Source organism: Homarus americanus, unplaced genomic scaffold (genome assembly GCF_018991925.1).
Source record: "Homarus americanus isolate GMGI-L3 unplaced genomic scaffold, GMGI_Hamer_2.0 scaffold40248, whole genome shotgun sequence".
NCBI lineage: Eukaryota > Metazoa > Arthropoda > Malacostraca > Decapoda > Nephropidae > Homarus > Homarus americanus.
In genome coordinates, this window is record NW_024712526.1 from 1,741,067 (window position 1) to 1,754,802 (window position 13,736).

At 42.9% G+C, this 13,736-nt stretch overlaps 1 protein-coding gene across 1 annotated transcript in view; it reads left to right on the top strand.

Moving 5' to 3' along the window:
* The first annotated feature begins 2,747 nt into the window (after positions 1-2,747).
* The window catches only part of LOC121860768 (vacuolar protein sorting-associated protein 54-like), a 110,255-nt gene continuing 99,266 nt past the window's right edge, over positions 2,748-13,736 (top strand). The window contains exon 1 of the mRNA XM_042358133.1: positions 2,748-2,878. Coding sequence (XP_042214067.1) covers positions 2,772-2,878 — 107 coding nt within the window. The 5' untranslated portion in view covers positions 2,748-2,771. The remainder of the gene's footprint in view (positions 2,879-13,736) is intronic.

The following is a 13,736-nucleotide window of genomic DNA, read 5'->3' on the forward strand; positions in this document are numbered from 1 at the left end:
CCTACCACAGGATGGATCACTAACCACTATATGTCACCACTTACTTATTCATAATAATTTAGATATAATTCTTGTATGCTACCCTGGCTTTGGTGGGTGCTAACTCCTTTTGTCCTTGAATCATATCAATGTTGACTCCATATCACAGGTCATAGTGTGTCCTGCGAGACACAAGTACCAATGTATTAGTGACTGACCGCATGGTCTTGTGACTAGGCTTGTCGCCCCCTGCAGGGTAATAAATTATTTAAAAAATAAATGGTATGTCCAACTTGTTAGTCAGATGCTCACAAGCAGCAGTTGCAGGTAGTGGGGTGTTAAGCTTGAGAGACCAGTCAAATAATATCGGGAAAGACCTCAGTAGCTCCATTCCATCCCCTGGGCATACCAAGTAGGGTCTAGGACAACTGCCCGCCGCCATTTGGCCGCAGCCCAACTGGCCGCGGGAAACTCGCCGCGGCCGACTGGCCGCCATATGGAACTTTTTGTTGACAACCTAACCTAACCTAACCTAACCTAACCTAACCAAACCAAACCAAACCTAACCTAACCTAACCTAACCTAACCTAACCTAACCAAACCAAACCAAACCTAACCTAACCTAACCTAACCTAACCTAACCTAAATAGGCGTTTGCAGTTTACCCCCAGTCCGTGGCGGCCAGTCGGCCGCGGCGAGTTTCCCACGGCCAGTTGGGCTGCGGCCAGATGGCGGCGGCCAGTTGTCCCATTCCCTACCAAGTAGCTATCAAGTTCCTTCAGTTGAGGAGTTTGTGGATGACTGCTGCCTCCATAGTGACTGAGTCTGACTAAGACTCACCGTGAACTGTCCCTCTAATGGAGGTGTGGCTGTGGTGATGTCACTTTTCGATTCTAATTGATGAGTGGCTGAATTTTTGCACCACATAATATCTGGCGGGTGCTGGCGGTGAGGGCAGTGGTACTTAGTTATTTAAGCACAATTTTGAATACACTCAGTCTCACACACATGTATAGATACAGTCTTTATAACTAAGATGGAATTACATAAAGCATTTTAGAATCACAGCCTCTTTGAAATTAATTTTAGGTACAAGTACTGTATATGCAAAGAGCAACTGACTTCTTACAGAAAGACCAAGCCGCTGAAGGAAAGGTGGGGAGAAGAGAGGGGATATTATGGGGGGGGGATAAGAGGGTAAGCTAGGTGAGGTGGGTGGTCAAGGTGCTAATGGACACAAGAAGATCAAAGGGAAAGTCTGCTGTCATGGCTACTGCCACTTGACCTGACCTGATGTCACCTCACCTCACGGTACCTCTAGGTATGTGACCGTGTGGTGTCTCCCCACACCCACACCATACCCTCCCACCCCCCACACAACTTTTTTACTGTGGTTAATATTTAATTAATTAATTTAAAAATATATTAATTTGCCACAGACATTAAAATTCTTTGTTTGGGACATGACGCGGATAACGATTTTTGTTTTTCAATTGTATTGAAGTAAAAGTATTAGAAAGCCGTACTTCAGTAAAAGTACTAAAAAAGTTGATTACTTTTAAAAAGTAAATACCCCAAAATGTTACTTGAGTACAGTACTCAATTAAATTTATTCAGTTACCGTACTTTACAACTCCGTAAATAACCCATAGTGACCATTCACATAAATTACTTCCAACAAATGTTTTATTAGTATTTTTCTCTGTTTCACATGATTATGATGTTCATTTCTGACGAACATTAGTATTTTGAGAAAGTTATCAACATTGTGGGGTGAAAAACACTCAAAAATGAAAGAAGAACCTGACATAACTTTCTGTCCAGGGGGCTCTTCCTGGTCTTTCATATCCTTGTTTGTCCATTTTTAATATAGTTTAATTTGCTTGGGTTTGTATTCTTGACTTTGACTCATGTATAGTCTTACTGTATACTGGCTTGGAATTCCTATTTGATTATGTACAGTTGGGGTCAAAAGTCTTGAACACTTGACAGTATTTGGCATGTAAGTACCCGAAGATCTTAGGTATTAAGGAGAGTTTTTTCCCATTTTGTGGTTCAGGCATAATATGTGATGACAAGTAGTGTTATTAGTATATCCCAATCATATACAGTATGTATAATTCATAAGTAGATGCCAGATATTGCTAAGTGTTCAAGACTTTTGACCCCGACTGTACATTAGATATATCTATGAATGGCCAACTGTTGTCTATTCTCCTAAAAGTTTCTGTCTGTAGCTATACTTTTTTCTTTTTTAGGACAACACTGTACAAGTGTGGGAGAGTTGAAAGTAATTGTTTTTCAATACCCAATCCTTTCCGGATGCAAGGTTGAGTTTTTCTCTCTGGGATGCATCTGTCCCAGAGTCACCAGATGGGCATGAGCTGTATTAGACCTCCTCCTTCTATAGGAATGTGTTTGTATCTAATTGTCTTCTTTTTAGGATAATGGGATTGGGTATGATTAGGGATAAATAATGATAATAGCAGCCAACTCCCCTCATTCTAGACATACAGTACATAGGGATTACAGCCATCTGGTTACGGGCTCAGTCATAATTTACCATTTGAGAATTAATCCGTTTTTTTAGTCCTGTACTGTATAATTTTTTAAGTTTTGTTTTTTCAGTACCAGGATATAGCTATGTGCCATATTACATTGTCCAAACCATGTCCTACTGTACACCTGTACTGTATAACTGTCATTATTTTAGCAAATTTTTCAATAATTAATGTTTGCCATATCCTTACTGTATGTTTTTTTCCCAGTTTATGGTATAATGCATATTCATAATGACTGAAGTTGGAAGTAGTGTCGGGTCATTGGTGGCTAGTCATGGCTGGCGACAGTGTCTCTACTGCCAAGGTCGCATCTTCAAAATTCCCAATGACTTTATTAGGTAAGTACTGTTGACAATTTTTAATGATAATGGCTCATGATTTTTGATAGAGAGAAAGAGCAACTTTATGATTTTTTCTGTTGACAAGTTAAGTGAGAAACCTTTTTCTTATTAATCACAATACCTGTGGCAAATCCAGGGGGGGTTTGGGGGATGAGGATGAGCTCCTCTTTTTTCATAAGACTGGGTGGAGAGTGTTCAGTTAGCTAGGTGTATATGTATAAAGCCTACATATGTTGTATCAGTTATATTGGTCCATATGTATATTCTATGTATGTGCTGTTACCATTACTCTGTATTGTTATATTGTCCAACACCTGGCAAACTACTGTGCCACCCAAACTACCATCAGGGTAATAAACCATATCCACATGGGTAGGTCTGGCGGCTCATCTGGCAGTCTTACCAGTCTGTCCATACAGAACACATGTCTGTCCCGTGCTCTTGCCTTTGTACTGATACTCCTTCGGTAAACTCCAGTGAACTAATTGTCTTATTACTCGCCAACTCCCATCATGGCGCTGAGAGTAGGATTTCTTCGATGATGGGGTCACACATATGTTGAGAATGCCGTGACAACACTTCCATTGCTTTAGCCCTCACACAGCTATGAATGTGGTGGGTCACCCCCGTGTCAGCCTCCAAGTCAGATGATGTCGGGTCTTCAACGGGTGCACGGGAGAGCGCATCAGGGATGGCGTGCTCCTTGCCCTTACACCACCTGGCAATGGAGGAATGTCGTGCTGTTTTCTCTTTCAGACGCTGCAGTCGTGGGTTTTCCACAGAATCCAGCATGTAGTCGTTCAGGATGGGCAGCAGAGGTTTGTGGTCGATGACTTTAGTGAAAATGTGGTAGTCCAATCAGGTAAAGACGACACTTCCGCATGGGCCAGACTGCTGCAACGAGCTCCTGCTCCACCATGGTGTACCTGGTCTCCATGTCACTGAGGAAACGAAAACCACACTGAACAAGCCTCCACTGCTCACCATGAAGCTGCAGGAGGGTGACCAAGGCCTTTGAGACATGAGGCGTCAGTTTGCAATATTGTGGGATGTGCGGAGTAGAATTGGGCGAGCACCGGTGGTGATGATAGAGCCCACTTTGCTTTCTCGAAAGAAATTTGGTGGTCTGGGATCCATACGAGGGCATTCTTGGTGCTGAGAAGGGTGCGCAGTGTACCGACAGCTGATGCGATACTCGGAGTGAAGTTGACCAGCTGGTTCACAAGACCTAGAAAGGAACAGAAATCAGTAATGTTGACAGGGACTGCGAAGTCTACTATACCCCTGACCTTACCAGCATCAGCAACTACTCTGCCAGCTGTGATGCCGTAACCACAGAACTCTACAGACTGACGTGCAAACACGAACTTATTATGGTTCATAGTGATCTTGTGTCAGCGGCATTGCTCCAGAATTGCACGGATACGTTGTAGGTGTTCGGCATAGGTCAAGTCCCAAACGAACACATCATTAACTACCTTGGTAAGGTTGCCAATGCCTCCGAGGGCGATGTCACCTCATCTGCAAAACTCGTCACCTGTTGAGACAAATCCCATGGGACCTCGCAGGAACTTGCATCTCCCCCCATGGTGTATGAAGGTTGTCAGTGGCTGTGCGTTCTTAGCGAGCAGGATCTGCCAATAGCCAAGCAAAGCATCCAAAGTCGTGAAGTACCTAGAGCCAGGGGTTACCTGCATGGCACTGTTGAGTGGTGTCGGGAATGGGTGGGTGGGAAGTAGAACATGATTGTTGAGTTTTGTCAATTCTACTGTAATGCGGACACCACCCATCCGCTTGGGAGCGATCACCATGGGATGCCACCACTGAGATGCCTCATCACCAAGTGGCTGAATGATACCTTGCTGGACCCTGCTATCGAGCATCCGCTTGGTGTCTGATCTTCACACTAAAGGAATAGCTCGAGGAATATGGATTGCAAAGGGTTTGACGTTTTCTTTAAGATGAATTTTCATGGGATCCCCAGACATGGTCGGTAGCTTTGCACCATTGTGAAAATCTTCGGGATCAATGAGCACATCGTTAAACTCCCCCAAGATTTGCTGGCGGGCGATCATGCTCCAACTACTCAATGCCGGGTCATCAGACTTCATGGCTTAATAATAATAATAATAATAATTAACGGTTTATTGAAAAAAAATTTCAGCCTGGAGGCTGAAAATATACATTGGACATAAAGGACTTATTACATACATTGGTGGTTTAACAAAAGCCTTCATTAGAGAAAGGTAAAGGAACATACAGTGAACATACAGATTAATGTAGGTGTTGAACAGCAAACATGTACAGTTTTACCCCGCCTAACGCGGTTTCACTTAACGCGTTTTCGCATATACGCGGTGCCTTGCCAAAGCTGAACTTTCACTTAACGCGGATTTTTTCCACATATACGCGGTGAGTGTCCGAGACGCTATTTTTAGATTTGCCCCACCCGCCACCTTGCCTGACTGCCTGTTTTAGCTCATAAAATTCATACAAATTACCAGGCCAGAATATAATTTACATTGCTGGAATTCTTATAATTTGGTGATCATTTTGAATATAAACATCATATATTTTGCTTTAAACTTACAATTTTTAGATAAAAAATTTTCTCTAGGTAACTATGGTATCTTTTGTGCAAAATATATGACATTTATATTCAAAATATTCCTGGTCTTACAAGGAATCCAGCAATGTCAATTATATTATCCTAACTTTAGTTTGAGGTATTATTTATTAAAATTTAGTGGTTATCCCACACATCTCCTTGGGACGGTTGGTGGGGGGTGGGGGGGAGGGAGGGACCGACCGACCATCTGTTACCCTGTGAAGAATTATTATTTTTTTTTATTAACTGAAGATATTTGTTTTAGCTCATAAAATTCATACAAATTACCCGGTCAGAATATAATTTACATTGCTGGAATTCTTATAATTTGGTGATCATTTTGAATATAAACATCATATATTTTGCTTTAAACTTACAATTTTTAGATAAAAAATTTTCTCTAGGTAACTATGGTATCTTTTGTGCAAAATATATGACATTTATATTCAAAATATTCCTGGTCTTACAAGGAATCCAGCAATGTCAATTATATTATCCTAACTTTAATCTGAGGTATTATTTAATACTAAATGTTAAAAACTCTGGAAGGGAGGATTGGTGGGGGGTGGGGGGGAGGGTTGGGACTGACCGCGCGGTTGGAAGAGGGGGGGAGGCAAGGTGGGGTACTTTGATTGACAGATAGTGTCGTGAAGATTATTATTTTTTTATTAACTGAAGATATTTGTTTTAGCTCATAAAATTCATACAAATTACCCGGTCAGAATATAATTTACATTGCTGGAATTCTTATAATTTGGTGATCATTTTGAATATAAACATCATATATTTTGCTTTAAACTTACAATTTTTAGATAAAAAATTTTCTCTAGGTAACTATGTTATCTTTTGTGCAAAATATATGACATTTATATTCAAAATATTCCTGGTCTTACAAGGAATCCAGCAATGTCAATTATATTTTCCTAACTTTAGTTTGAGGTTATCCCACACATCTCCTTGGGACGGTTGGTGGGGGGTGGGGGGGGGAGGGAGGGACCGACCGACCATCTGTTAGCCGGCTGTGTAGTGTGAGAGGGGGAGGGAGTTGAGTCCATTATTTGAATGGACATTAACTTGGCGACTGTATTTCTCTATTTCTCTTAAGTATTAATTGTGTGCATGTACCATCATAAAATTAAGATGTTATTTTTACTACAACATAGGTATGTGCCTTCAAAAAGTGGAGTTTGGGGGTCGGGCCGGTTTCTATTGGAATTAATCCCATATGTTCTGTTGTTCACTTAACGCGGATTTCATTAGCGGGACCCTCTGGGTTCAATTGACCGCGTTAAGTGGGGTACAACTGTAGTCTAGTAACTCCCTCCCAGATGGTGTTAGGAGGAACTCACGTGGTGTAGTAGTTCCCTCAGATGGTGTTATGAGGGACCTGGCGTGGTGTAGTAATTCCCTCGCAGATGGTGTTATGAGGGCCTCACGTGGTGTAGTAATTCCTCACAGATGGTGTTATGAGGGGCCTCACGTGGTGTAGTAATTCCTCACAGATGGTGTTATGAGGGACCACGTGGTGTAGTAATTACCTCACAGATGGTGTTATGAGGGACCTCACGTGGTGTAGTAATTACCTCACAGATGGTGTTATGAGGGGCCTCACATGGTGTAGTAACTCCCTCACAAATGGTGTTATGAGGGGCATCACGTGGTGTAGTAATTCCCTCACAGATGGTGTTATGAGGGACCTCACGTGGTGTAGTAATTTCCTCACAGATGGTGTGGTGTGGGGCTTGACGTGGTGTAGTAATTCCCTAACATATGGTGTTATGAGGGACATGTGGTGTAGTAATTCTCTCACAGATGGTGTTATGAGGGACCTCACGTGGTGTAGTAATTCCCTCACAGATGGTGTTATGAGGGACCTCACGTGGTGTAGTAATTCCCTCACAGATGGTGTGGTGAGGGGCTTGACGTGGTGTAGTAATTCCCTAACATATGGTGTTATGAGGGACATGTGGTGTAGTAATTCCCTCACAGATGGTGTTATATGAGTAAGGTTTGGTCTTAGGTCTTTTGTGTGTATGTGCGCATGCGTGAGCGCCACAGCTGCACAGCGACAACAAGCGACCACGCGGTCGCCACTTTAAAACGAGCAATCAAACTGTGACAACATATGTAATTTTGAGTCCTACTCTTTCCATTTACAGAGTACTGTACAAGCCCATAATAATGGCTCCGAAAGTAGATAAACTTCGTTGTGTGAAGAGAAAAAAGAACACGTTGAAATTGAGTGACAAACTTGAAATATTTAAGAAACTAGAACGTAGTGTGAGCAATACTTTTCTAATGGAAACATACGACATTGGAAAGTCTACAATTTATGATATAAAAAAGGCAAAGAATGAAATTCTAGAATTCACAGCTTTTTCTTTAAAACTGCTCGTTTTGATAAATGAAGCATGCTATATTTGTTAATGAATAAACTATCAAAATGTACCTGTTCATCTCTTCTTTATTCCTCCTTAAATTTGAATTTTAAAAGTACTGCTCAGTGATAAACAAATTATATAAATCATTCATTTTCTTACGATAACATAATAAAAAACATTGTATCACTACTAGAGTAAATGAAATAATATTCACACAAACAAAAAATATCAACTGTATTAAAGAAATAGAATAACACTCACCATTCCATGCTGGCTGTTTGTATAGAGCCCATTTTCTCTCCCCTGCCACTGATGAATACCATGATGAAAATGATGATGAAGGCAGAGGAGTTACAAGTTCTCCTCTGCTTCAGAGGAGGGAGGTCTGAGTCAGGAGGAGGAGGAGGTGCACGAACAGGAGGCTGAGGCTTTATTGCAGGTGTAGAAGGTGTAGGTCTTGGAGTGGACAAAGGCAAGAAGAACATGGAGATTGGAGGCTGGGCATCCTGGCACTTAAGTTCCTTTAGTAGTTCCTAATAAGGAGTCAGGATCTGCTCCATCGCTCTCTTGAAGTTAAGTGATCTCTCAATAGAGGGATCGATGTCGAAAAACTAGTCCATGGCGAGTAGCCATGGACTAGGCTACCCTACAAAGCAGCAAGTCCCTATTGATGTTCGTGACGGTTAATGTGGGCACCTCCTCCACTACACCTTCTTCCTCCTCATCCTCACGGCGTTGCTCCTCGTCAAGCTCAACCAGCTCTTCCCCAGCATGACCCCGGAGCTCCTCTTGCACCTCTTCCTCCTGAAGGTTGTTGAACTCCTCACCTCCCACTTCACGGGCAAGCCGGACAATGTGCTGCACATCCTCGTCGACTGTGGGGAAGCCAGCAAAGTCATTCACTACCTCTGGCCACAAGGCCCTCCAGCAGGAGTTACCTCAGAGGGCTGACAGGTCATCATGGATGAAGGAGATGCAGTCTGCGATGGAGAAATTCTTCCACATTTCCCTCACTGACTCGGCACCATCCCGTGTGTCCTCGGTCAAGGCCTGCCGTATCCTGTTGAAGGTGTGAGTCATGCACTGGCCTTGAAGACAGCGATGACTCCTTGGTCGAGTGGTTGGAGCAATGATGATGTGTTCTTGGGCAGAAAGATCACCGACATTTTCGTTTGCAACCTTGAGGGCCTCTGGGTGGCCAGGACAGTTGTCGATCACAAGAAGGGCCTTAAACTCCAAGCCTTTCTCTTGCAGGTAATCCTTGACCTTCACAAAACAGTTGTGAAACCAGTCGGTGAACAACACTGCCGCCATCCAGGCTTTCTTGTTGTGGCGGTAGAAAACTGGGAGTAGGTGCATGTCTTTGCTCTTAGAGTGCACATGGACGCTTGGCACGGTACAGCAGCATGAGCTTGATCATGTGCCCTGCAGCGTTGTCACATAGCAGGAGAAAGACATGATCTTTGGCCACCTTGAAGCCCGGTGCACTCCTTTCCTTCTTGGAAATGAACATCCTGGCTGGCATCTTCCACCACAAGCCAGTTTCGTCAGCATTAAAAACCTGCTCCGGCTTGTAGCCCTTCTCCCGGATAATCTCGGAGAAGATCGTTGGATACTCCCTAGCTGCTACATAATCCGCTGAGGCTGACTCACCAGTGATCCTCAAGTTGTGCAGGTTGTAGCGCTTCTTGAAATGCTCAAACCACCCCTTACTGGCATTAAATTCTTTCTTGTGGTATCACCAGCACTAGCACCACCTTCATTCACTTCACCTTCACCACCCACTTCACCTTCACCACTTTCCTCCGCAAGGAATCGGTCATACAGGACCTTGGCTTTGTCACTGATAAACTTTTGGCCGAGAGGGATGTGGTGGTGGTTAAAGTCCTCAATCCAGATGTTAAGGACTTTTTCCATTTTGACCATGGCTGTATCCCTCACATTAGCGGCTACCTTGGCAGAGGAGGGGCACTTAGGACAACGTCATTACGAATTTCCTTCTTTCTCTCTCTCCTTAATGTAACAGACAGTTGATTGGTTGTTGCCATACTCCCGGCTACACTCGGCAAAGTTTGTCCAGCAGTTGTATCTTCTCCTCTAGGTCATGACCTTCTTTTCTCTCTTCACTTGTTTGGGTGCCTTCCCGAGGCTGGTTGAAGGTGGTTGAGGGCGTTTGGGAGCCATAATAAACACAAGTAGCACAGTTGTTATGAGAGCACGAAACAGACAAGTGCTTATCCCAGACTGGGGCGGCGCGAGCGTTCGTGGGCCAGCTTCCCGGGATAACAGAGACACCTTGCGGGACGCCACAGAACTCGCATGCTCCCCGTCCCGGCCGCGAAAATGCCGGCAACTTTAAAACTACCTGCAGACATTCTTGGGTACATCCAGGGTGTCATCCGCGAATAATAGAGAACCGCAAAATATAAATCCGCGAACTTGGGGGGCATACTGTGCATGGAATATACATACATACATATGGACCAACATAACTGATACAATATATGTAGGCTTTATACATATACACCTAGCTAACTGAACACTCTCTACCCAACGCAGGGTTTTGATGGTGCCAAATTGACAGCCAACTTTTTACTCGTGTCTAGTAATATTTAAACTTAGCAGCAAGGTTCTGGATATTATTATTTACAACTGAAGGAAGGAGAAAGAAGGTGTCTGATCTCAGTACTGTACTGTATCAATTTATAAATTGAATATTTTTCCTTCACACTGGAAGCAGGAAGATAATATGAGAATGTCAATGACCAATAATAAAATACAATCGGTGGGAGGAAACAACAGAACACTATACTGTACTGTAGACAACATATCATAAGCATATTTCTGGAATGGAATACCGTAAGTCATGTGGATTGAAATTGCACTTCACACAATACTTATACTGAATATGCACTGAAATGATTTAAACATTTATTGCCAGAAGAGATTAAAAGGTCTATTGATAAAAATTATATTCATATACACTACAGTACAATACTGTACTGTATATATGTTACAAACCAATATGAACCAATACTGTACAGTAAGTCCTCGTTTAACATTGCTCCCGTTAACGTTGTTTCATTATAACGTTGCTACTCTTTAGGTACCAGTAATTCAGATAACGTCCCGACAACTCAGTATAACACCGTTTTTGCGTCGTCACGGACTACTTTTTCCGACGCATTACCCTCTCCCGACTTACCGCGCTACGCTCTCTCAGCTGGGCGCGTTACCTCTCACTCACGGAACGTCTCACAGCGTACCCAAGCTATGCCACGCCAGTCTTTGTGAGGCTTCCACAGCGTTCTTATGTGTTCAAGTGTTTTTGCTCGTAATCCTGTACTCTAACCATTCGAAATGGCTTCCCGCCCATCAAGTGCTGCTGATGCTAGTGTTGTGAAGAAGCAATGTAAGGCCATTAACCTGGCTACGAAAATGGAGGTTTTAACCCGTTTTGAAAAAGGGGAATGTGCTGTGAACATAGCCGCTGCTCTATGTCCAACCCCCACAACAGTGCGTATTATTCGGACCAATACGGACAAGATTAAGGCTAGTGCCGGAAGTATTAGTTCTCTGAGTGCAACAAAGACAAGTCATATTCGAAGTTCCGTGAATGAAAAGATGGAAAGATGCTGGCTGTGTGGATGGTGGACCAGAATCAATGCAATGCCCCTGTGAGCCTTATGGTTATCCAGCATAAAGCAAAAGCCTTGTTTGACGACTTGAAGGCAGAAGAGGGTGAAGGATCAAAGGAAGAGAACTTTACGGCCAGCCGAGGATGGTTTCAACATTTTAAGCACCATTATAACTTTCATAACATTAAGATGACTGGTGAAGCTGCTAGTTCAGATACGGCTGCTGCTGAGATATTCCCTCCTGAATTAAAAAACATTATCCAGGAAGGAGGCTACTCATCGAAGCAAGTCTTCAATGTGGATGAGCCGTCGCTTTTGGAAGAGGATGCCTGAGAGGACCTATATCTCAAAGGAAAAAATAAAGAGTGCCAAGTTTTAAAGCGGTAAAAGACTGCTTGGTGCGAACGCTGCCGGTGACTTTAAGCTGAAGCCTTTGCTGATTTCTCGCGCTGCTAACCCACGGGCCCTGAAAGGTTACTCTAAGGATCACCTTCCTGCCATTTACAAGGCAAATAAGAAGGCATGGATAACTGGTGCCATATTTAGCCAGTGGTTAAACGTGTACGCCATCCCTGTGATGAAGGAATACTGTACTGTGCCAAGGAGAACCTTGACTTCAAAATTCTTCTGACTGTTGACAATGCTCCAGCTCATCTTCCCAATCTTGACGACTTGCATGACAGTGTAAAAGTTGTCTTCCTGCCTCCCAACACAACAGCACTGATGCAGCCTATGGACCAAGACGTTATCGCCCCATTTAAGGCGTATTATTTACGGCGTACCATGGTGTGGCTTCAACATTCTTCATGCAATTGACAACATTGGCAAGGCTTGGGAAGAGGTTTCAGAAAGTTGCCTGAATGGTGTGTGTCATAAACTGTGGCCCGAGTGTGTCAACATTTTTAAGGGATTCACGGACTTAGTCCCAGCAGTGAATAGGGATATCCTCAGCTTAGCTAGCCAGGCAGGCTTTAATGAGCTGGAATCAGAGGATAATGAGGATCTGCAACAACTAACAGAACACAGTCCCGTTGAAGACGACGAAGAAGAACCTCAACGAACGCTAACTACCAAGAGGATGGCAGAAGTGTTCAACATGATGCAGCAAGGTATGCAAATGCTTGTAGATGACGACCCAAACAGAGAACGTAGCTCAAAGATTCAACGCTACATTGATAAGTCTTGGTTGTTACACTGAGATGTACAAGGAGAAGAAGAGGAGGAGTATTAAGCAGTCAACACTGGATTATTTTTTTCGTCGCCGAAGGCAACAGTATCAGCAGCATCTTTACAACAGCTGGCAAGATAGGAGGAGCAAACAGCAGCCGAGGAACCCCAGTCAAAGAGGGAGGAGGAGGCACTGCCGAGTCTCAGTGACTCACCACCCTCCTCTGCTCCTGCTTTCCTCCGCTCCCGCCATCCTCCTCCTCCGCTCCCGCCATCCTCCTCCTCCACTCCTGCCATCCTCCTCCTCCACTCCTGCCATCCTCCTCCACTTCACTACCCACCACACACTCTGCCCATCAATGAGTACAATACAAAATGATTTAGTTTATTAATACAGTAAAGCCTCGAATAACGACGGTAATGTGTCCACCAATATTGCAGCGTAAGCTGAATCATCGTATCGCGAATCGGTAATTACCGTTAAAATAAAGCAATAATAATGAGATGAGTTCCCAAGTGTGACCTTTTCATATCTTTTGTGTGGCTTTTTACCCTCTTTTCCCCCCAAACAATACAATTAATGAAAATTGCAAACTATATTCTTTAAATAATGTTTCTTAATGCACCTTATACAATATAAATGAATAATAATATGGTCACACAAGAGGAGATGGGACGCCATTGTTTTCGTTTGTGTTTACACCTGGGAGTCCGGGACGATAGTTCTACACAAGAAAATAAAGAAAATAAGACCCTGGTTGTAGCTGTAGTAAAATTAATGTAAAAAAATAAATATATATGTTTTAAGTAAAGTTATTTAATGTTAATAAATGGAACAATAGAAGTAGCTAACCACTAATGGTAAAGAAAAAAAGAGATGGATTGGGAACGCCAACATATACGTGGGCATTTAAGGATACCGCGTCATTTATCTTATTAAGAATATGTACAAAAGATTCATTATTGTTTATTACTGAATATGTGTTTGATTGAATTAATGTTTATATATGTGAAATGAACAATACAATTCATTAATAATACATAGAATATTAAAACACACA